The sequence below is a fragment of the Lynx rufus genome, unplaced genomic scaffold (assembly GCF_022079265.1).
Source record: "Lynx rufus isolate CCGP_SWC_20201006 ecotype Redwood Valley unplaced genomic scaffold, mLynRuf1.p SCAF_7, whole genome shotgun sequence".
NCBI classification, from domain to species: Eukaryota; Metazoa; Chordata; class Mammalia; order Carnivora; family Felidae; genus Lynx; species Lynx rufus.
The window spans coordinates 94,564,845-94,590,591 of record NW_025814889.1 but is presented as its reverse complement, the minus strand read 5'-3'; the positions used below and the strand labels follow the sequence as shown (position 1 = coordinate 94,590,591).

Below are 25,747 nucleotides of genomic sequence, written 5' to 3'. Positions count from 1 at the left end.
TCCTAAAAACATGTAAGAAAGACATTATTACAGAAAAACAAATATGAAGAAATAATAGCTGAAAACTTCCTGGATGTCCTGAAAATTTACAAATTCAGCACATACAAATGTGCTATAAATTTACAAATTCAGAAACAATATAATCCCAAACAATATAATCTCAAAGAAAACTATGGCCCTACCCAGCCACATCATAATAAAACTGCTGAAAACCAAAGATAAAATATCTCACAGTCAGAGAAAAATGACATATGCAAAGGAAAAATGATTCAAATAACTGTCTATTTCTCATCAGAAACCATGGAGGTCAGAAGACAGTAGGTCAAAATTTTATAAATGTTGGGGAAAGAAGTATGAATTCTAAATCCACAATCATTCTTGAAGGCTTAATATTCCTCTCACACTAATAGATGAAAGCAGTAAAAAATCAGCAAGGATAGAGATAACCTGAACAACAATGTCAACCAACTTAACCTAATTAGCATTTATAGAAGATCTTACCCAACAATAGCAGAATGCACATTCTTTTCAAGTGCACATGGAAAATTTACCAAGATAGACTCTATCTTGGGTCATGAAGCAAGCCTTAACAAATTTAAAAGAATTAGAATCATACAAATTACGTTCTCTGTCCATAAGAGAAATAAACTTGAAATCAGTAACAGAAAAACATAGAAAAAAATCACACATATTTGGAAATTAAGAAGCACAGTTCTGGCAACCCATGAGTCAAAGAGGTGGCCTCAGGAAAATTAGGAAATATTTTAAGCCTGAAGAAAATTAAAATATGTCAAAAACTGAAGCAGGCAGCTAAAGCCATAGAGAGAGGGAAACGTACACATCAAATGCTTATATTAGAAAACAAAGAATGATCTCAAATCAGGAACTAAGTTTCCACCAAAGAAACTAGAAAAAGAAGAGCAAACTGAACCTAAAGCAAGCAAAAGAAGGAACTAAAGAGTAAAAATCAGTGCTACTGAAAACTAGCACAATACAGAAAATCAATGAAACCAAAAGCTGCTAATAAAACTTTTAAGTGTCTGACCGGATTGATCAAGAAAAAAAAAGATAAAAGAAGCATATTATCAATATGATGAACAGAAGAGGAAATATCACTACAGACTCAGAGTCTGTAAAGGGCTAATAAGAAATACTCTGAACTGTGTCCATATTTGAAATGGACTTACTCCTTGGGGGCAACAGAGAAGGAAGACAAACTACCAAAATCACTAAGCAGAAAGAGATAACATGAATAGTCTTATATCTATTGGATAAATTTAATCTGTAGTTAAGATCTTCCAACAAAGCAAACTACAGGCAAAGATGGTTTCACTGGTTAAGTCTACCAAATATTTAAAGAGGAAATAAATCCAATTCCACACAATCTTACCCAGAGAATTTAAAAGGGTGGAACCCTTCCCAAATAATTTTAAGAAGCTATTTTACCCTGACACCAAAGCCAGAAAAACACCATCTATGAAAACTTCAGATCAATATCCTCATGAATGTAGGTGCAAAATCCTCAACATAATGCTAGTAAATTGAACCTAGCAATACGTGTAAAGACAATACCTCACAACAAACTGAGGTTTATCCCAGGAATATAAGGTTTGTTCAAAATTTAAAAGTTAAGGAGAGGAAGCAGGAGCAGAAGAGAATCTCCCTCAGTTAGAAAAAAAAAAAAAAAAAAAGCACTGGGGCACCTGGGTGGCTCAGTCAGTTAAGCAACTGACTCTGACTCTTAGTTTTGGCTCAGGTCATGATCTCATGGTTTGTCGGTTTGAGCCTTGCATCAGGATCTGTGCTGACAGCACAGAGCTTGCTTGGGATTCTCTCTCTCCCTCTCTCTCTGCCCTTTCCCTGTTTACGCTCTCTCTCTCTCAAAATAAATAAAAAGACATTTTAAAGGGGGAAAAAAGCATTGTATCATACTCAATAATTTTTTTTTTAATTTTTTTTTCAATGTTTATTTATTTTTGGGACAGAGAGAGACAGAGCACGAACGGGCGAGAGGCAGAGAGAGAGGGAGACACAGAATCGGAAACAGGCTCCAGGCTCCGAGCCATCAGCCCAGAGCCTGAGGCGGGGCTCGAACTCACGGACCGCGAGATCGTGACCTGGCTGAAGTCGGACGCTTAACCGACTGTGCCACCCAGGCGCCCCATACTCAATAATTTTAAAAAACTGAATAATGGCCCTCTTAGATCAGGGACAGGGCAAGTACACCTGCTGTCTCTACTTCTCTATTCAACATTATACCCAAAGTCCTACCCAGTGCAATAAAGCAAAAAAAAAAAAAAAAAAAAATTAAGGCATAGAGTTTGGGATATACAACTGTCCTAATTTGCATATGACATCATTGTAAACACAGAAAATCCCCAAAAATCTATAAAAAAAAAAAATCTTAGAACTAATAAATGACTTCATTAAGTTGCAGGACCTAACCAATATATAAATATCAATACTATTTTTATATGTTGGTAATGAATAATTGGAACCTAAAACTGAGGGAAAAAACTATTATTTATAATACCTCAAAGAGAAACATGAAATATTTAGACACAAATCTAACAAAATATGTGCAGGATTTACATGCTGAAATGTATAAAACATTGATGAAAGAAATCAAAGAAGGCCTAAATAAATGGAGAGATATATCATGTTGATGGATTGGGAGATTCAATTTTGTTAAGATACCAACTTTCCACATATGGATCTCTGAGCTTAATACAATTCTAATCAAAATCCCAGCAGGACTGTACAGATACCAACAAGATAATTCTAATATTTATATGAGAAATCAAAGGAACTAGAATAGCCAAAATTTTGAAAAAGACAGATTTGGAGCACTTACACTATATGATTTCAAGACTTATAATAAAAGCACAATAACCAAGATAGAAATCAGAGTTTTGTTTTGTTTCTCATCTTCTCCCTTTTCCTCATCTGTTTCTATTCTGTCTCTTAGGGCTGAAAAGTAGGGGGGAGTTTTTATGTGCAGAAAATATATCCCTTAAAAATAGAAATTCCCTGGGGTGCCTGGGTGGCTCAGCTGGGTTAAATGCCCAAATTCAGCTCAGGTCATGATCTTGCAGAATGTGGGTTCAAGCTATAGTCATATCCTATATTCCCACTGCCTCATTTTATGTCTGATTTATCTTCACTGTGTGAGAGTTGTTTTTTTTTCTCATCTTCTCCCTCTCCCTCATCTGTTTCTATTCTATTTCTCAGGGCTGAAAAGGGGGGAGACTTCTAGCCAGAAAATATATCTCTTAAAGATAGTGTAGTATTGGCAGAATGATGGGCACATAGATCAATGGAACAGAATATTTGTCTAGATATAGATCTACATAAATATGGCCAATTGATTTTTTGCTAGATAAAAAATACTACTGATTTTTTACTAAAAGTAATTCAATGGAGAATGGTTATTAAACAAATAAATCTGGAATAATTGGACATCCATACACAAGGAAATTAATCTCAACTTATATCTCAAACTTTACACAAAAATTAACTCAAAATGGATTATAGGCTTAAAAGTAAAATGTAAAACTCTAAAACTTTTAGAAGGAAACAGAAGAAAATTTGGGGGAACTTAGAGTAGGCAGTATCTATATTGCATAGATATAAAGCTTAAACTGTATAGGAAAAAATGGATAAATTGGACATTATAAAAATTTTAGGGGCGCCTGGGTGGCCCAGTCCAGTTGAGCATCCGACTTCGGCTCAGGTCATGATCTCACAGTTCATGAGTTCGAGCCGTGCATCGGGTTCTGTGCTGATAGCTCAGAGCCTGGAGCCTGCTTCAGATTCTGTGTCTCCCTCTCTCTCTGACCCTCCCCCGCCCATGCTCTGTCTCTCTCTGTCTCTCAGAAATGAATAAATGTTAAAAAAAATTTTTTTTTAATTTAAACTTTTGTTCTGGGAAAGACACTGTTAAAAGAATGAAAAGTTACAGACTGGGAGAAAATATTCACAAATCACAAATCCAACGAAGTTCTTATATACAGAATATTTAAACAATTCTCTAAACTCAAAGGTAAGAAAACTTCAATGGGCATAAAATTTGAACAGACACTTTACCGAAGAAAACCTACAAATAGCAAACAAGCACATTAAATGATACTCAACATCATCCATCATTAGGAAAATGCAAGTTAAAACACAGTGAGATACCACTATAGAATAGCTTTTTATTACAGAACAGCTATAAGAAAAAAATTTTAAACTGATAATACCAAGAACTGGCAATAAAGAGAAGCAATCGGATGTCTCATATGCTGCAGGTGGTAATGGCAAATGGTATGGCCACGCTAGAAAATTTGGCAATTTCTATAAAGTTAAGCTTACACTTAAATTACGACCCAGGAGTCTTTATTCTAAATATTACCCTATAGAAATTAAAACTCTTGGGGCACCTGGGTGGCTCAATCAGTTGTGTCTGACTTTGGCTCAGGATCATGATCTCAGCTTGTGAGTTTGAGCCTCGCATCAGGCTCTGTGCTGAAAGCTCGGAGCCTGGAGCCAGCTTCAGATTCTGTCTCCCTCTCGCTCTGCCCCTCCTCCACTTGCACTCTGTCTCTCAAAAATAAATAAACATTAAAAAAAAAAGAAATTAAAACTCTTGACCACATAAAAAACTGTGCATTAATATTTAAAGAAGCTATTTGTAATTGTCCCAAACTGGAAATAATCCAATGGGCAAGTGGATAAACAAAATGTATTATAAACAGTCAACAGAGTCTTTCTCAGCAATAAAAAGGAATGAACTATGGATCAAAGACTTTATGCTTAGTGAAAGAAGCCATACTAAAAATGTTATACACCATAGATTTCATTTATGTGACATTCCAGAAAAGCAAAACTATAGGGACAGAGAACAGATCAACTGTCACTAAGGTCTTGGGGTGGGTGATAAGTTTCCCTTATGAAGCATCAGTGAAATGTTTCAGGTGAGGGAGCTTTTGTTTGTGCTGATCATGATAGCAGTTCTACAACTCTATGAATTTGTCAAAACTCACAAAACTATATACAGGATAAAAATTTAATATTACTGTATGTAAATTAAAAATAAAAGAAAGCTGAAGTAGCTATGCTATTATCAGAATATAAGAGCAGAAATCAATGAAATACAAAACAGAAAAATGATTAGGAACATAAATTTAACCAAAGCTGGATCTTCAAAGGGTTTGAAAAACTGATGAACCTCTTGCCAGATGGATCAAGAATAAAAAGACACAAATTGCTGATATCAAGAAGAGCAAAAGGATCATCACTACAGATTCTATAGGCATTCAAAGTAAAATAAGGGAATATGATGAATAACTTTATGCCAGTGAATTTGACAACTTAGATGAAATCAGTAAATTCACTGAAACACATAAACTGCCTAAGCTGACAACTACCAATAGATAACCTGAATAGTCCAGTATCTAGTAAAGACATTGAGTTAGAAAGGGAGGACCTTCCTATAAAGAAAACTCCAGGCCCAGCTGACCTCACTCAGTGAAAACTGCCAAAGATTTATAGAAGAAACATCAACTCCATCCATGCCTTTCTGGAAAACAGAAGAGGAGAGAACACTTCCTAGTTCACTTAACTATCTCATAACTTTTAAAACATCAAATGGAGAGCAGTACTTTCATTACTTACAAGGCCCCCAGATCGAAATCATTGCCCAAGAATTCCTCCAGCAGACTTGTATCCAGCGTCGGGTTCCCCAGACTGTCACTGGTCCCGTGAGCTGCGAAGGCAAATTGAAAATCTTGAGATTCATGAAGATTTCAGAATGGCTAACAGCTAAAGATATTCACATGGCTACACCCAAGAATTTTAAAGCAACTAAATGGCATAATACATTTACTGAGAGTGTGATCTTTCTTCCATTCAAATATTTCCTTAGAAATCTTTTTAGATTTACTCTCCTTCCCTGCCTGTCTAAGGCTGGTGTAGGTACCCTTTTTATGTGCCTCCATTAACACCCTGTGCTTTGCCTTATATACTATTATAATTGCTTGCCTTTGTGGCTGTTTCTCCATCTAAAGTCCTTAGGAGCAGGGGTGTTGTCCTTCTTAAAGTAGCCACATGAATCTATGGTATAAAAAAGGCAGCAATAAACATTTATGGGATGGATGTATGCATATATGGATGGATGATGGATGGATGGATGGATGAAGTAAAGGAAGGAAGGAAGGAAGGGAGGAAGGGAGGAAGGGAGGAAGGGAGGGAGGGAGGAAGGGAGGAAGGTGGGATGGTTGGGCAGATTATTTCCAGTTAAGCTCAACAAGAAGTTCAGTATCTTGCTTCACATTTTTGTTAGACTTCACAAAATGTAACACAATATTTCTATCCTTTTCCTTGATTTAAAAAAATGAAAATAAACTTACTGGTTTCTTTCTGATAATAATAAAGATGTTAGAATTTAAAAAGAATATAAAACATAGGAATATATAATAAAGAAGCAAAACAATATTTGTAGAAATATTTGTAGAACAATTTGTAGAAACAATATTTGTAGAAAATATGACTCTATACCTAGTAAATTCAGGAGAAAAAAGTGACAACAATTCAAAATAACCAGAAAACTCAACAGAGTAGTTGATTAAAAGTAAAAAAAAAAAAAATAAAAAAATAATTACCTCCTTACACACAAAAAATAACCAATCAACAATTCTGACAAATATAGTGCAGAAGATTCCATTCAAAATGACAAAAAGTATAAAATACCTAAACATATATTTGGGGACAATATTAAAAAAAAAAAAAAAAAACTCTATGAGGGGTCATAGGAAGAGATTTGAACAAATGGAAAGACATTGATCTTAGACTAAAGGATTCAGTATCATAAAACTTTTACTAGACATTATTGATAACATCTGCCAAACCCATATATTCATTTTCTAAGAACTTTACCCTTGTGAAAATAGTCTCTAGCAGCCATATTTGTAACACAACCTCTACAGGCACCTGAATCAGGAAGAACCAATCCATTGGCTAGCCAGTGACCAATTCAATTATTTCTCCTAAGAATTTGAACTAGATTTTATTATTTTTTTTAAAATGTTTACTTATTGGACTCTTAAAAACTGAGAACAAACTGAGGGTTGGGGGGGTGGGAGGGAGGGGAGGGTGGGTGATGGGTATTGAGGAGGGCACCTTTTGGGATGAGCACTGGGTGTTGTATGGAAACCAATTTGACAATAAATTTCCTATATTGAAAAAAATAAAAATAAAAAAATAAATGTTTACTTATTAATTTTGAGAGAGACAGAGTAAAAATGAGGAATGGACAGAGAAAGACAGAGAGAGAGAGAGATAATCCCAAGCAGGCTTTGTGCCATCAATGCAGAGCCCAACACAGGACTCAATCTCACAAACCCTGAGGTCATGACCTGAGCCAAAATCAAGAGTCAGATGGTTAACTGACTGAGCCACCCAGGTGCCCCGAACTAGACTTTAGAGCTGATGATTGAGATTAAGTTGTATAATTATTAGGCAAACTAGAGTAATAGTCTAAATATCTCCATAACATTAACCCAGGTCCTTCTTGATTTTTTAATCCTTACTAAAGCCTGGTTGTTTGACTTTTACTCCAATTACATGACAAACTCTTGCATATACCCTATTAACCCCTTTGAAATTGTTTGTGTGTTGCCTGAAATTAATCCCCGAATTAGAGTGTTCTGAAGTTCTTCTAGAAGAATAAATAGTCAAAAATCACCAGAAAAATTATGGAGGAGGAGGTAAATAAATATTGAGAAATACACGCAAGGACACATCAAAGGATGTAGGATATATCCAGGATATATCAAGAAATATCACATATACATGTAACATATTAGGACTTTAAGTACACAATAAACCAATCCTTTGACAGCAGTGAGAAAAGAGTGATTATTCAATAAAAGTTTTGGGGAACACTGGTTAGTCATATGAGGGGTAAAATATGGATTATTTTCCTACTTCCACACCAAAATTCCAGATAGAGCAAAAATTTCAACATAAATAAATAAAACTATAGAAAGAAGTGTGAGTTAATATTCTTATGATCTTGGGGTGCCTGGGTGGCTTAGTCAGTTAAGTGTCATACTTCAGCTCAGGTCATGATCTCATGGCTCATGGGTTCGAGCCCCATGTAGGGCTCTGTGCTGACACCTCGGAGCCTGGAGCTTGTTTCAGATTCTGTGTCTCCCTCTTTCTCTCGGCCTCTCCCCCACTCACACTCTGTCAATCTCTCTCTCAAAAATAAATAAACGTTAAAAAAATTTAAAGAATATATTCTTATGATCTTAAGATAAAGGTTTCTCCAAACACAGCCTAAAAGCCAAAAATTATGTTGAAAAAGATTGATAAATTTAACTTTGTGCATTTTTTGAGAGGGAAAGAATTTTTAACAATTTATTTTGAAATAATTTCAAACCCAAAGAGAAGCTACAGGAACTCACTTGCACCCTTCACTTATATTCACCAATTATTAACTTCGTGGGTTTTTTCCTAGGCACAATTTAATATATAACACATCAACTGTCTAGCCCCCACACCAATATCCCTCATGTAATCCAGTTCCTTGTATTCTTCCAGGGGCAAGGGACGCTGACATTCAGATCACAGCACTAGTGACAGGAGGACCATTATATGTTTAGCTTTTGGCTTTCTACTTCACCAATTAAAATAAAATTTTTAAAATCTTGAGCACCTCCCAAATGGGAAACATTGATGGATATCAGAGACAGGTGGAAGAGAGGGAGGAAGAAAGAGAAGAGGAGGGAATGAGAAGAAAGATCACCCACTTTTTTCAGTGACATAAACTAAGAGGGAAATAGACGGAAGATATTCTTAAGTGTTGCGATGGTGAGAAATGACCTCATAGTACATACTGGAGTTTAGTCTTGAGTGAGATGTTAAAGAAAGAATAGGATGGAGATGAGCAGGGGAAGACATATTCGTTCTATCACTGATTCAACTAATATTTATCAAGCACCTACCCAGGGCACCTGGGTGGCTCAGTCACTTGAGCAGTTGAATGTCTGACTTCAGCTCAGGTCATGATCTCACAGTTGGTGAACTGGCTCGCTGCTGTTAGTGCAGAGCCCACCTCGGATCCTCTGTCCCCCTCTCTCTGCCCCTCCCCTGCTTGCACTCTTCTAAAAAAAAAAAAAAAAAGCACCTACCAAGAGGGGGTAAAACAGACAAAAAGACAAATTCCCTCATTCCCTCAGGGGGCCTGAATTCTAAGGGAGGGAAAAGTGGCATCAATGGGGGCCAGGGGAGGACCAATGTAACATATAAGAAACAATAAGTAAACAGGATATTTTCATAAGAAAGTGAAACAGAGTGATATGATAAGCTGCAGCTTATCATATCAGAAGGAAAGAGTTCCTTCTGATTGGAAGGGCATCTCAGAAAAGAGCCAGCCATGCAAAGACCAAGAGCAGAGCATGGAAGGCAGAGGAGAACAGGAAGGGCAAAAGCACAGGGCCGGTTTGAGAAACAATTCCAGGGTGGCTAAAGCACAGGAGCACAAGGAAGGGGCTAGGGGAGGTGGTCAGGGCAATGGGAAGCCTTTTGAAAGCGATATGATACGCTTGACATCTTTAAAAGTTTTCCTCCCTACAGCCACTGTGACAAACAGTATGGAGGTTCCTCAAAAAATTAAAAATGGAAATACCATCTGATCTAGCAATTCCACTACAGGTTATTTACCCAAAGAAAATAAAAACACTGATCTGAAAAGTTATAGGGGCACCTGTGTGGCTCAGTCAGTTGAGCATCCGACTTCGGCTCAAGTCATGACCTCGCAGTTTGTGAGTTCAAGCCTCACGTTGGACTCTCTGCATCAGTGCAAAGCCTGCTTTGGATCCTCTGTCCCCTCTGTCTTTGCACCCTCCTGATCGCTCTGTCTCTCTCTCCAAAATAAGCATTAAAAAATAAATAAATAAAAGATACATGCAACCCTATGTTTACTGAAGCATTATTTACAATATCCAAGATATGGAAGCAACCTAAGTATCCATCACTGGACTAATAGATAAAGAAGATGTGGTATATATCTACAATGGAATATTACACAACCACAAAAAGGATGTGATAGCGCTATTGGTGACAACATGGATGGACCTAGAGGGTACCATGCTAAGTGAAATAAGTTAGACTGAGAAAGACAAATACCATATGATTTCACCCATGTGTGGAATCCACAAAAAATAAATGAATAAACAAAAAGAATAAAAAGAAGGCCATTCTGGTTGCTTTGTGGGAAAGGACTATAAAGGGATAAGAACAGAAGGAAAATGAAGTCCAGAGCTATCATAGCTGTCCAGGGACATTCAGAGGTAGCTTGGATTTTTGACTCTGAGCCAAGGCAAAGAGAACCACTTTACCTAACTCATTAATCCTCATAAGAGCCCTAGGAGGTGGACACTAATGTTTCCAGCTTACACAGAAGACAAAGTGGTTACATAGGTAACTAGGTTGTCCAGGGTCTCACAGCTAGTAAGTGGTACGCAGGGAATCCAAGCAGGCTGCCTGATTCCTGAGCATGCGCCCATCCCATGCTCCAAATTGCAGGCAGGACTGACTTGCTTCTACTACTTCACTGGGCTTTGGTCAAGCCAATTGCTAAGAGAAGCAGATGGAGGGAAGGATCTGTTTAATTTCCCACTGAAGCCCCTGCTGGTGTCCCATCTGCTTTATACAGTGTGCTCGCGCGCACACACACACACACACACACACACACACAATGCCCTGGCAAAAATTGGAGGTGGACAACAGATGCTAAGACCTGACCAATGTATCACTTGCTTTCTATGACCCATGCTCCCCCACCTCCATCCCCCAGGCAGAAATAGGAGACGGTCCACAGCTCCCAGGACCTGCCCCATGTAGCCTGTCCAAACACTTTAATGAACAAGGAGAGCTGATCCCCGCAGTAGCCAACTTTCTCTAGGACTCTAAAATCACATCTATGCCTTCCAGACTCAAAGGAAATTACTCAACAAGATAAATCCATACTGTCAGATAAAATTGTTTTCAGAAGGCTTTACACGCACACAGGGAAACTCTTAAATGACTGTTAAATAAATCTCATGCTTTTAAAAATAATCACTTTGCTATAAATGTCTTAAACACTTATTTATTACACCCAAGCCTGCAGAGATGGCATTGTTAGGCAGCCCACCCCCTGTCAGGGAGGCTCGCTTTCAAGCCTGGATTCTACCCTTTTCTACATTTGTCTTTTGTGGCTGTCACCATCCTACTCAGACAGGAGAAGCTGCCCAGGCCTCCTGGGAATGCCAGAGAACTGCCCTCTTTATTGCTCTCAGAAAGAAAGCCCTTCTTCACCCTAGGTCTCTGCCTCCCCTTCTAGGCACAGCGACAGCTGACACATGGTAACTTGTCCTGCTACCCCTCGGCCTTGGACAGACAAGAAAAAAACACATAGTTAGGGGATCAATCCACTAGGGATTAGCACAGACAAGTCCAAGTTGAATACACAGGACTTGTTAATAGACATATATATACATTTGAGGAAACAATACTTCTCCAGAGGTGTGAGTAGGGAGCAAGAACCTTCCTTTTATTTATTCTGCTTTCTCCATCCACCTGCCCATCCACCACCCACCAGTCCTTTCCTGTTACCTTCTGATAGACTCCCTTCCCACATCACTTTCCTTAACCCAGATGCTACCTGTCCCTTCTTTTACTGACTCTTTCACCTTTTGTCCTGCAGCATCCCTGCCCAGAGCACTCAGACAACAGCCAAGATGACAACATTTGTCTATTACAACAACTCTAGGTTTTGTTTTTTTTTTTAGTTGAGAGAGAGAGAGAGAGCACACGAGGGGCAGAGGGAGAGAGAGAATCCTAAGCAGGCTCCATGCTCAGCCTGAAGCCCAAGGCAGGGCTCGATCTCATGAACCATGAGATCATGACCTGAGCTGAAATCAAGAGTTGATCACTTAACCAATTGAGCCACCCAGGTGCCCCTAGGTTTTTAAAAGATTCTAAAAAGCAACAGTGAGGATCCCCTTAAATGGTTGCCCTTTGGGTTTAAACATAAAGATAGTTTCCCTATGATACACCAGTGTTCATGAGAAATTCAAGCAGAAATGCCAATGAGTACTCCAAAGGAGGAGGAGGAGGGGTAGGAGAAGAGAAGATGGAGGAGAGGAGGAGAAACCAAATTCTCTCATTTGCTAAGGACATTTTGTTTTGAAAATAAAGCTGGATTATATATATACACACATCTATATAGATGTATATATATACATACATATACATATGTACATCTATATCGATGTGTATATATATATATATACATACATCTATACATATGTATGTATATATATACATCTATACAGATGTGTGTGTATATATACATCGATATAGATGTGTGTGTGTGTGTGTGTGTGTGTATATATATAATTTATTGTCAAATTGGTTTCCATACAACACCCAGTGCTCATCCCAACTGGTGCCCTCCTCAACGCCTAGCACCCACTTTCCCCTCTCCCCCACCCCGCATCAACCCTCAGTTTTTTTCTCAGTATTTAAGAGTCTATTACGGTTTGCCTCCTTCCCTCTCTGTAACTTTTCCCCCCCTTCCCCTCCCCCCTGGTCCTCTGTTAAGTTTCTCAGGATCCACGTATGAGTAAAAACATATGGTATCTGTCTTTCTCTGCCTGACTTATTTCACTTAGCATAACACTCTCCAGTTCCATCCACGTTGCTACAAAAGGCCATATTTCATTCTTTCTCATTGCCATGTAGTATTCCATTGTGTATATAAACCACAATTTCTTTTTTTTTAACGTTTTATTTATTTTTGAGACAGGGAGAGATAGAGCATGAACAGGGGAGGGTCAGAGAGAGGGAGACACAGAATCAGAAGCAGGCTCCAGGCTCTGAGATGTCAGCACAAAGCCCGACGCGGGGCTCGAACTCACGGACCGCGAGATCATGACGTGAGCCGAAGTCGGCCGCCCAACCGACTGAGCCACCCAGGCGCCCCTAAACCACAATTTCTTTATCCATTCATCAGTTGATGGACATTTAGGCTCTTTCCATAATTTGGCTATTGTTGAAAGTGCTGCTATAAACATTGGGGTACAAGTGCCCCTATGCATCAGCACTCTTGTATCCCTTGGGTAAATTCCTAGCAGTGCTATTGCTGGGTCATAGGGTAGATCGATTTTTAATTGTTTGAGGAACCTCCACACTGTTTTCCAGAGCGGCTGCACCAGTTTGCATTCCCGCCAACAGTGCAAGAGGGTTCCCATTTCTCCACATCCTCTCCAGCATCTATAGTCTCCTGATTTGTTCATTTTAGCCACTCTGACTGGCCTGAGGTGGTATCTCAGTGTGGTTTTGATTTGTATTTCCCTGATGAGGAGTGACCTTGAGCATCTTTTCATGTGCCTGTTGGCCATCTGGATGTCTTTAAAGCTGGATTTCAAATCTAATGTCAGTGTTTAGAGCCACAGCCAATTCAGAGTTAGATGAGAAAAGATGGTATTTCCAATCATTAACTCACTAATTTTTCCATTCATTTATTCAATATATACTTAGTGTCCACTTTGTGTCCGGGAATAAAATCAGAAATGAGTTCACAATCCAGTGAGAGGGACAAGAAAGTCAGCTAGAGCCATACGTGTTAAATGTTAGGATGGGTGTAGACATGAATACTATGGGAGCTTTCAATTAGGCTGGCAGGGTGGGAGAGGGGAAGGACTCCTTGCAGGTGACACTTGAGAGGAATTTTTAAAGATAAGTAGGTAGTTATTAAGAAAAATTCTAAGAACAGAGAAGAGCATGTGCAGATGAATTTATAAAACCAGCAGCAGGACTCCTGTGGAAATGTGCCAATAGTATGGCCAGAGCCAGGTAAAGAACACGTCAGAGATGGAGACAATGCCTGTTGCAGACCCTGGTGAAAGCTGAATGCACTTCTGTTCCAACCCCTGTGGTTGTGTGGTGTGTGTCTGTCTCTCTCACTAACCTCTAAGCCTCTCTAGGGGATAAACTGCCTCTTTCGTATACATCCTAGAACAAGGGCTGGAACCTTGTTAGGCCTAGCTCTTCAATAAATATTGCATCTGTTGGATAAGTAATAAAATTTGAATGAATAAATGTGATGATGAAGAGTGGAAGGGGTATCTAGAGAAACTAACAGACACCAGATCATGAAGCTTCATAGGTACCAAGGTAAGGAATTTATCTTGAAAGTTATGGAGACATTGCAACATTTCCATCAGAGGGGTAATGTGAGCAGGTTTATAGTTTCTTGCTGTTGGGAGACTGGCCTGAAGGTGAGCGAGACTAGTCACGGATGCTGCCAACATGAGCCTTCCCTCATTAAATCACTCAACACACCCTCTACGGACCAGGAAGAGTCCCAACTGCTAGAGACACAAAGACGAAGAGGCCTTAGTAGTTAAGGGTCCTGGTTCTACAATCAGGCCTGGGATCAACTCTGGCTGTAGATTTGTGCAACCAGCTGTTCAACCTTGGGCAAATCATGCAGCCCCTCGGTGCCTCAATTTCCTTACCTATAAAATGAGGATAATAAGAGCATCTACCTCATAGGATTGTTCTGAAGATTAAGTTTTCTTTCATGGTTGTTTATTTATTTTGAGAGAGAGAGAAAAACAGAACACGAGCAGGTTAGGGGCAGAGAGGGAGAGAGAGAATCCCAAGCAGGTTTTGCACTGTCAGCGCAGAGCCTGATGCGGGTCTCAAACCCACAAACCATGAGATCATGACTTGAGCCAAAATCAAGAATCAGATGCTCAGCCAACAGAGCCAGCCAGGCACCCAAAGATGAAATGAGATAATGCATTTAAGATGCTTAGCATAGTTCCCAGCTCAATAACTACCACCCTTTGTCAGTACTATCAGTTTCTGTGCTCAGCAAGTTCACAGATTAGTGAGAAAGACTGACATAAACACATACCACAGCAATGTGATATGACAACAGAGATGTACACATGGCATTATGGGTCCCCTAAATGACCTAACAAGGACAAAAAGGTGTCAGGCAAAGCTTCCAGGAATAGGGGTCCATGAGGCTAGAATTGTCAGCAGGGACAGATCCTGGGGTCTTATATGCCATGAAACTCTGATCCAGTATAGCAGCAGCGGGGAGGGGGTGTCGGGAAGGTGGAAAATCCCTGGTGTCCTGGAGCCAGCTTGTACAAAGCGTGTGCACATCTCTTCCCAAATCCCTATTTGCTGTGTTGTGTTAGCAGCTTGCAATTGGCCACGAGGGAGGGTTTACACAATGGAAATTGGCAAACACTACAAATTGGGAATTCTTTCCCCAAAGAGTTGGTTGTTGAATGTTCACCAGCACACCACTGGATGAGACTAGTATTTGAGAAGGGATACCTACTGGACTTTGTGACTGATTGGAAGGAAGCTAGGTAATTCTCTAGTCTAGTCTAGTTTTGGTGATTGGGTGGGAGGTTGTGCTCATGCTTTGAGGTAAGAAATATGAGAGATTTGGGTGAGGAGCCTGAGAAGGAGCTTGGAGGTTTCATCTGCTCGTGTCATATCATCCTGTTTTTGCACTCAGACACAGAAGGGAGCAGCAGGGCACTGCTCCCAAGAAAAACTCCACCTAATGACCTAGAATCCTTGAAGTCTCCCCAGTTCCCCTTGCACAGGAAGTTCTACATTGATCCAGGAAGAATCTAATCAGTTCTTTTAACCAGAGGGAACATGACCCATTGTTGGAAACGTGACCAAATTAAAAGACTGTCTGGACTTTAACATGATATGAATCACCTGAAATTTATGTGCCTGATAATCAAACGATAAAATAAAAATTAACCTTTATGCAACTTGAGTAAATAAATAGTTTCAGCACATTGTGTAACAGGATGGCAACGCCCACACGGGGCTTCCAGAACTGTCACAGATGCAAAATTCTAGAAAGGATCACTAAAAACTTGGCTGCCGGACTCTTACGAACAGCAGAAGACATTGAAGAGTCTTCATGTGCCCACCAAAAACAAGCCAGGTGGGTGAACTTCATTTTCTTGCCTGTCCAGCTGCCTGAGACTGGCAGATCAGGAGACTCTCCATGGAAATGTGTATCCTGACTTCAACTGGACGCTTAACAGAATTCTTAATTCATTCAGCATTTGATAAATATTTAATGAAGTGTGTATATGCTAGGCACTGGGTATGCAATCGCGAGCAACACTCAATCTTACCCTCAAGGTGAGGGAGGGGCACAGGAAAAGAAAACAAAAAACAGGCAGCACCAACATAGTGTGGTAAGTCAGGCCCAAGGAGATACCTGGGGGGCTTCCAATCCAACGTGGGGAGGGGCAGTCAAAGATGGTTGTATTTGTAACTAAGATGGAGAAAGGTGTGGAAATTACATTAGCGTTAGGTGAACTCATACCTGGGAGAACTGTACCCCACCATGCTAACCGAGAGAAAAATCCTAAAATTCAGCACAAAATGTCTCGGCTCTCATCCTTGTCAATAAGGGTATTTGTGATTTTTAGAAGTATAAAGAAGGCAAAATGGCCAAGTATGCAGATGGCCTAAAGGAGGTAGGCAGGGCACAATATGTTTTGAAAGAGTCAGGTCGAATCTCGCTGACTGGGTTGATGGCTAACTTCGACAAGATGACATTCAGCAGGTGTAGCATTCAGCTCTACATTGACTTTTTAAATTGTGTGAATAGGAGATGGGGAAACTTGGCTTATGAGTGAATAGGTGAGACAAAGGTCCTTTCGTTGGGTCATCATGAGGAAGTATTGGGAAGACAAACTAATGTTGAATTATACCAATAAAATCACTGAGTACAGAAGTAGGATGGTGAGGTCCCTGTTCCTCAATGCATAGGTCCAGCCATGATGACCTGGGCCCCATAATTTCAGAGGAATGTTGACAAACAGGGTGTCTAAGGGAGATCCAACAGAGTGGGAAAGAATCACAAATCAAGCCACATGAGAGATCGTCAATGTAGAATAATAATAATAATAATAATAATAATAATAAATACTTGGTAAATTTGTTGAGCACTTTTTGGGTACTGATAACATGCTAACAATTTTACATTTCTTTCTCATTCAATCCTCATAATAATTTTATTCTATCAAATAGGTCCTATTATTATCCCCATTTTTCAGAAGAGCAAATATTCTTAGCCAACTTACATAACTTGTTCAAGTTGCAATAACAAATTGTTCTTGCACGGACTCAGGTGTTTTCTACTCTACCATAATGAATGTGTTCTTGAACAACCTTGCTTTCTGCAAAATCATGCGAAAGAATGTAGGAAAGTAGGGTTGGGACAAACCACTCAAAAACTAACAAAAATAATAACATTCCTAATAAAAATGTAAAGGACATGTCAAGTTATTAATATTGTTAGGTGCTTCAGCAAATAGAGAAACTTACCCTTTATAAAAAGGATGATGGAAGAAGGTTGCAAAAAAAAAAAAAAAAAAAAGAGTTACAGCTGCTGAGTTATGAAGAGAAGGGGAGAGAGAGGAGGAACTTGAGATTGTGATAACTGGTTTAAATCAATTACATTACAGCCTACCCTTCCTCAGCTCAAGGACTCTCCTCTCTCTAAAGAGATTAAGCTTCTGCCCGCAGAAAAGAAGGTGGCTGGACCACTACTGGGAAGGCAGCTTATAGCATCTGCCATATACAGCTTAAGAATGTAATAGATCTATGATCTTTCAGCACTAACGTTATTATAATTCCATATGAATGTGCCCAATCTGCTTTTTCACAAACTCAGGAGCCATTCAGTGTAAATAATAAATGACTGCTCAATACCTCTGGAGAGCTGCCCTTGTGATTTGCATAGCTTCTCAGTGAATACTCTAAAAATTTGCCTGGGATTTTAAAGTAGGAGGTGAAAATGGTCCGTCTATTGCATCACGTGACCTCAATTTTCATGAAAGTATTTCAATGTCTTCATTAGTTGCTTATCAAGTTCACACTTCTTTTCCTCTCAAATTAGTGATTGGAAATATAAATTAGGCAAGATCCTCTGGCCTTTCTGGGGGTCCGGGAATCCATTTTTCAAGGAGTTTTGGAACCTTACAGCTGAACTTCCTCCTAGCCCTTCACCATGAGGATTAAACTTTTATGCTTTGTCAATTTTCTCTTCAATAGCATATACTAACATTAATATATACAGGAATAAATAAAACACGATCAACTGCATGTTAACCAATACTAATTTTTAACTGTGGAAGATACATTTGGGAAACAGAAGCTGAAACCTTTCCTTCTTTTTTTTTTTAATGTTTATTTATTTTTGAGAGAGAGAGAGAGACAGGCGGGGGAAGGGCAGAGAGAGAGGGAGACACAGAATCTGAAGCAGGCTCCAAGCTCTGAGCTGTCAGCACGGAGCCTGACGCAGAGCTTGAACTCAAGAACTGTGAGATCATGACCTGAGCCGAAGTCGGATGCTTAACCGACTGAGCCACCCAGGTGCCCTGAAAACTTTCTTTTAAATGGTATAGGAACACATCAAGGAATCCCATTTGTTTTACATTGAAGATTTTGAAGAATTATTGTTCTGTTTTGGTCTAATGTTGCCAAGGGCCAAAAAGGAGGAAGAAGAGGAAAAAGGAAAAAGACGAAGAGGAAGACACCCCACAGGAAGGTCAGCTAAAGTGGGGATGTCCACCCACAGTCTTTGCGGGTGGTTTGGTTCCTCTGGAATGCACAGTGTTGAATATGAAATTGATGCCCCAGTGGGCAGACCCTGCATGGCACAAATTAAGGAAAATGTGACGCGGAAGCTGCCCACCCTGTGGCTTTCAGGCGTGTCTGTCCTGCCGCAGCAATGCCTTCCTCCTGCCAAGCCAGGCAGATATGGAAGGGACAGCCCAGCAGAGCACTGACTGAGGGCTGAGTCTTCAGTCAAGTGTAGGATGAAGGCTCATGTCTTCTTGGGTAGGAGAAATAAGGAGGGAAGCCCAGCAGACTTGGAAAGAGGTCAGGCTTGGGGTATTTATTGATTGGTTTCATAAATATGTTTCAGCGACTACTATGTGCCAGTCCTAGCTGCTGAGGCTGAAGGAATGAATGAGACAGATTTCCTTCCTTCCTGTTGTCCATAGGAGACGGACACAAAAAAAGGCAATACACGCTTTTAGAGGTGAAGTACAAAATACTATGGAATACACAGGAGCCCTCAGGGAATGATGCCAAAGTGGAAATCTCAAGAGTGCACAGCAATCAGCCAGGTGAACAGGGCAGACTAGGGCATTCCAGAAGGAGGCAGCCCCATGTAACCTGCAGGCAAGGAAAGAACGAGATTTGGAAAACCACAATCAGGTCGACTTGGGGTCAATTCCACTTCTACTGAACCTCTCTGGGCCTGTTTCCTTATCTTGGGTGGGGGTGAGGGGGTGGGGGAGGAGGTGGGGAAAAAAAGATGAGTTTTTAGCACCTTAGAGCACTGCTCACAGACTAAATGTGACGTGTCATCCTGCTGCTGTCAGACTGACTCCCAGATCAAACTCTACTCAGGCCCCCTTGACCTTTTCAACAAGGCCTACTTTCATGTTTCTGTCTGTATCGTCCAATTTGAGCAAGAATCCTGACAAATCAGCTTAACCAGAATCCCCCATCCTCAATATCTGATCACCCTTGCTGTCTGATCAGCTCCCTTACCCCCACCTTGCCCCAGGGGGTGTCTGGTCACCTTGGTCAGCTCTCAGAAAGAATCCTGTTAGGTTGGTCTAGCCAGAATCCCCCCTTACCCTGCTCCTTGGCTATACCCATGAGGGGTTGAGCCCAGTCTCTCTCCCCTACTGCAAAATTCCATCACAGCTGTCACTATACCTGTTGTGACACTCCTTCCCTTGAATAAAGTCATCCTTACTAGGCTTTAACAAATATCACTGATTTTTTTTTCTTTAACACTACTAATGTTCAGCACATAATAAATGTTCGCTCCTTTCTTGTTCCTTCTCTGCTCCTTGCCCCCAACTCCCAAACACAGGACTCAGAACAATGAACCAATTGCTGAAATCAGGGAAGATCAGTTTCATCAAAGCAGGGGGTTAAGCGAAGGCCCAAATAACAGGAACTTGCTGGCCCTGCTCTGGAAAGTAGGTGTGGTGGGGTAGCCAGTGGCCAGTTTGTGGGAAATCAAGGTGGTAACTGGATTTCAGGAAGCAAGAGGATGATAAAATGGAGGAGCGTTTTCCAAAGACCTGCTAAGTTTACTGAAGTATTTGTCTGACATCTACCCTAGACTATGGAAGCCAGTGAGTCATGGCCAGTGTTATCTCTTTTTCCTTTGGGAAACCAAAGTGGTATGAAGATGGAAAGAACATTGGACTGGGAATGAGAAGACAAAGATTTTGCCACGACCACTGGCATTTACCAGTGTGATTTTAGACACGTCTTTCAACTTCTTTAAGGTTCCATTTTGTTCATCTGTAAAATGCCTTCCTCCCAGGGTTGTGAGAGGGACCAACGAGTGACGGAAATGAAAAAGTCTGTAAAATGTCAAACTCTATTATCCACAAGCATAATAGAAATGGAAGGGTGAGAAGAAAACTTTGAAGATGGGTAGGAAGGAGTTGGCGAAATAAGAAAATGTAAAAATTTGGTGGCCGAGTAGCGACTTTTATTTTTTTCCCAACATTTCCATAAACAACCAGCAAAGGGAAGACCAAGTCCTGAGCACAGCTTGTAGCCCTGACATCCTCACTACCATGAAAGGTCAATTCAGATTCTCACAGGAGAATCTCACAGGAGCCTGCTGCCCCCTGGGGAGAGGAGCAGATTATTGTCTGGGTCTTATCCCCATGCAGATAGAAAGAAGAAATGGAATTTTTCCAAATGCTTCTTAAGACACAACTCTTCTGGAGATGTGTGGATGATAGATTTTAAAGTGCCCTCCTACCGATCGATTGGAATTAGCCTAGTCATGCTAACAGCCAGATCTTACTCTTTTATACCCGCACACAGAGTCATCCCAAAGTACATTTACTCTTAGCAGAAGAGACTTGACTAGCTCCTACCTTGTAAAATTTAGAAGAAATAGTTTGTAGGTGTCCTTTCTGCCTCTTCCTGCATATAATACATCGTACGTGACTTAACAGATTTGTCTCAAAGCAACAAGCTTGCCTAACCCAACAAGGGAAGAAAGGAAAGAGGAACATTGCTTCTATTCTTTCCGTCTATAGAATCCCACTGCATGGTAGAATTCCCATTGAGATACTCTAATCTGCTTTTGCACTGTTTTAATACACACACATAGAAAAATAGCTATGTGAATTTAAAAACTGTTTCTATGCATGCTTTTATGGGCTTTTAAAAATATAAGTTGTACTGGGGTACTTTATAGGATGTTAAACAGTAATATACTCTTTTGATTCTTTTTGGATTTCTTTTTTTAAATATTTTTTAATGCTTATCTATTTTTGAGAGAGAGAGAGAGAGCATGAGTGGGGGCGGGGGAGGAAGAAAGAGGGAGACACAGAATCTGAAGCAGGGTCCAGTCTCCCAGCTGTCAGCACAGAACCCGATGTGGGGCGCGAACCGGCAAGCAGCAAGATCACGACATGAGCCGACATCAGACAGTGCCCTTCTTTGGATTTCCAACCTTTACTTGCTGATTATCCACGGGCAAAAACAACAAAAACAATTAAAAGCATTAATACCTTTCAAAGAAGAGAATTTAGTTATGTGCCTCAAAGCCAGCTTCCCAAACCCTGCCAATGCCCAGTTGAATGAACTGTTTGAGGTCAGTGGTTACCAAGGTCAGCAGATAACACTTCTCATATGAATTTTCCACCCCCCCACCCCCGAGCCTTTCTGGAAAGACACTGACAGATCAAAGATCTAGTTCTCCTACAGTGAGAGTGCCTCAGAACATAGGTTACACAAAGCAAGTTCTCTCCTTAAACTAAATTTGCAGTCTCCCGTCTTCAGAATTTCTTACAAACGGACTGTATAATTAGCACAAAATTCTTTAGGCTATTCAAGAACAGTACAATAATAACAATATATTCCTTTCAGTTTTGATTCTATCCCCAAACAAGGAATGCTCATGAAACCTTGGAAATATAGTACTTTCACTGTTCTGTCTTTTCTGAAAAATGTTGATTTCAAGACCAATATGGAAAAGCTGAACCTTTTGCAATAAAAGGAAATACTCAGTACTTTGTCCTATGTTGCTTGGCAACTAAGGGCTATAAATGGATTTTATGATTATAAAGGCTCAGGAATTAATGTGAACATGTAAAAGTTGTAATAACTCCCTGGAGACAGAAGTGTTTCTTTGGGAAAAAAAAAAAGTGTGTGTGTGTGTGTGTGTGTGTGTGTTTGTATATAGCTTGTACTCATTCTTATTTCAAAAGAGAGAAAGAAAGAAAGAAAGAAAGAAAGAAAGAAAGAAAGAAAGAAAGAAATTTGGTTCCTTCACCTTGAAAATGTTATAATAAAATCAATAACTATCATTTATTTCATCATTAATCCTCACAACCCTAAGAAACAGATGTTATTATACCCATCCTACAGGTAGAGAAAACTGAAATTTTAAAATGTTGAGTAGCTGGCCCAAGGTCACATAACTAAGAAGCAGAGGAACCAGGATTCAAACCCAAGTATGCCTGAACCAAGGCCTATGCCATCATCCACAGCCATAGATTCATAGGAAGCATATTTCTCGGCTCCTAGTATTTGAGGATATTGGTCACTTTAACCCTATGGGAGTGACACTATTTCCAACTATTAAGTCATTTAATGTTCTCCTTAGAACACATGACCCCACATGGCTATACCTGACAATTGTTTCTTTTTTATTTTTAAAAAATATTTTTATTACATTTTTTTATTTTTGAGAGACAGAGTGAGACAGAGCATGAATGGGGGAGGGGCAGAGAGAGAAGGAGACACAGAATCCGAAGCAGTCTCCAGGCTCTGAGCAAGCGTTCAGCACTGAGCCCAACATGGGGCTTGAACCCATGAACCATGAGATCATGACCTGAGCCGAAGTCGGACACTTAACCAACTGAGCTACCAGGCACCCCCAACAATTGTTTCGTATGCTGCTAACATCAGGGTATCAAATATCAGGGTATCATCTCACTGGACTATTTGTCCTGACTCTGGTTTCCAAAAGCCAAGGAGAATTAATATCTGCTACTACACTTGTGAGCAACCCAGCTGCCTAAATTCTCTCTATAAAGTTTTGGTTTGCACTGAGCAGTACTGTAGGCCAGCGTTGGTGTTCTTATATCCTTGTATTCTTGTAGCCTTATCTTTTGAGTGTCTGTAGCTGCCTCCTCTATGAACATAAACTATTGCCCTTTTACCACTAACACCTGAGCTGGGCTTTGCCAAAAAAACGCCAGAAAGCACTAATGTACCAAGCACTCACACTCCAGAATAATTTCATCTAAGGAATGGAATTACGTGCAAATTGTCACACACACACACACACACACACACACACACACACACACCACCCTGGTTATTTGAACAGGAGCCATAATTTCCACAGCCAACTCTACAGATGTTCCTTCGCAACCTGTCTAGAAGACACCGTGCACAGTGACTAGGAGTCAAACCTTAAGAGAAAGATTTCTATCCAACTTCAAGCTCTGCTACATAATGGCTGTGTTGCTTTGGGCAAGGTACAAACCTTCTCTGAATCTGTATCCTCATCTCTCAAGTGGTGATAATATTATCTCCTTGTTCATTTTATTGTACCAACTAAGAACACACCTGAGAGTTTAGTACAGTGTCTAACATAAGGTCAAGTGTTCATTAAATGGTAGTGGTTTTCTTCCCGATCACACAGGCTGCTACAGGGACCTCCTTTAAAAGAACAAACACTTTCTTAATTATAGATTACTGATAATACCACTTCGCTGGGCAGTAACTCTGGGTCAGGCACGATGCAAAGTACTTCACATATCAGCTTACTGAATTCTCACTCCTCTCCTATGAAATAATATCTACTTCACTTGATAGATGAGGAAACAGTCTCAGAGAGACTTTGCCAAGGTTGCATTGTAAGTCCATTGTAAGTAGAGGTGGGATTTGATCCCAGGGCAATCTGGATGCAAACCTGTGCTCTAACCACTATGTCACTCATCACCACACTTGCATATTGGAGTCAGGAGCTTGGGGTTAATGTGTGTGATCTGTAATGGTGCCCACTTTCCAGGGGTGATGTGGGTGGGAAAGCTGTGTAATCAGACAGTCCCCCCAAGATCATTCCCACAACCCCCAGGGCCATTACTTTGACTGTTTCCTGGTGCTTGGACCTTTAGTTTTCTCCAGACTGCAGCTTCCACCTATTTTTTTTTTTAACGTTTATTTATTTTTGGGACAGAGAGAGACAGAGCATGAACGGGGGAGGGGCAGAGAGAGAGGGAGGCACAGAATCGGAAACAGGCTCCAGGCTCTGAGCCATCAGCCCAGAGCCCAACGCGGGGCTCAAACTCATGGACTGCGAGATCGTGACCTGGCTGAAGTCGGACGCTTAACCAACTGCGCCACCCAGGCGCCCCTCCACCTGTCTATTTTGACTGCAAAGCCTCCTAGTGACTTCTCCTTCTTCTTTTTTTTTTTAAGATCTATTTATTTTAATTTATTCATTTATTTTTGAAAGAGAGAGTGTGAGTGAGTGAGGGGCAGAGAGACAGGGAGAGAGAGAGAGAGAGAGAGAATCCCACGAGGTGCAGAGAGAGAGAGAGAAAGAGAGAGAGAGAGGATGCAGAGACTGGAGTGGGGCTTGAGCTCACCCGACGCAGGCCTTGAGCTCGTGAACCGTGAGATCATGACCTGAGCCGAAGTCAGATGCTTACCTGACTGAGCCACCCAGGTGCCCCCTCCTAGTGACTTCTAAGTATTGATTCTGATTCTCAGCTTATGACCCAGTTTGAGTTAAAGCCTTAACCTGTTATAAAGGGACTAGGGTTTTGAATCTGCCTGTCCCCAGCCAGCACCTCCACCATGTTTTCTACTGAGTGCCACACCACCTTCATTCCCTCCCTACTAATAGTTGCTTTTAAGGAAAACAGAGTTACCATATACTAGAGGAAGATCATTACTATAGGTCATGGATCTAACAGTAATCTACATAGCCAGTATTGATGAAGAGCTGTGACTTCCTCTCCAGAGCTGGTTTGGATATTAAAATGTCGGTGAGAAAATGAACACAAACTGAACCACTATGTGTAATAAAATAAGGGCCCTGCTTCTCCACCAGAAATTCTGGTCAAGAATCTCATTCACGGAACACATATTCAACAAACATTTTTCTAAGTAAGTGCTCCATGCAAGACATTGAGCCTGCAGAGGTGAACGACCCAAAGGCAAATCCTCACACGGAGATGCTTAAAGTGTCTTCTGTGGGAAACAGACATGTAAACACACAACTTGAACTTTAATGTAAAGGGTGCATATCCAAAGGTATGGACAAAGAGCTGCAGAAGCATGGAGAACTGTACCTCTAACTTTGCCCAAGGAAGTTGGCTGGATAAAGAAGTAGGAAAGTACATTCTGGGCAGAAGGCACAAAGACCCAGCGTTAGGAAAGGGAGAGTAAAAGAATGTTTTCAAGAAACCATGAAAAGCTGTGTAGCTGGGGTATAGATAAGAGTAAGAACGATACTGAAGATAATATAGTAATAACAGGCATACAGAATCCAGGTACTATTCTGAGTACTATTCAGGTACTATTCTCATGTATACTGAATCATTTAACTTGCCCAATAACCCTAGCAGACAGTTAC

General features: G+C 40.4%; 1 protein-coding gene across 1 annotated transcript in view; it reads right to left on the bottom strand.

Moving 5' to 3' along the window:
* The window catches only part of MYRFL (myelin regulatory factor like), a 131,778-nt gene that overhangs the window by 93,320 nt on the left and 12,711 nt on the right, over positions 1-25,747 (bottom strand). The window contains exon 2 of the mRNA XM_047066388.1: positions 5,656-5,746. Within this exon, the coding sequence (XP_046922344.1) occupies positions 5,656-5,746 (91 nt within the window). The remainder of the gene's footprint in view (positions 1-5,655; positions 5,747-25,747) is intronic.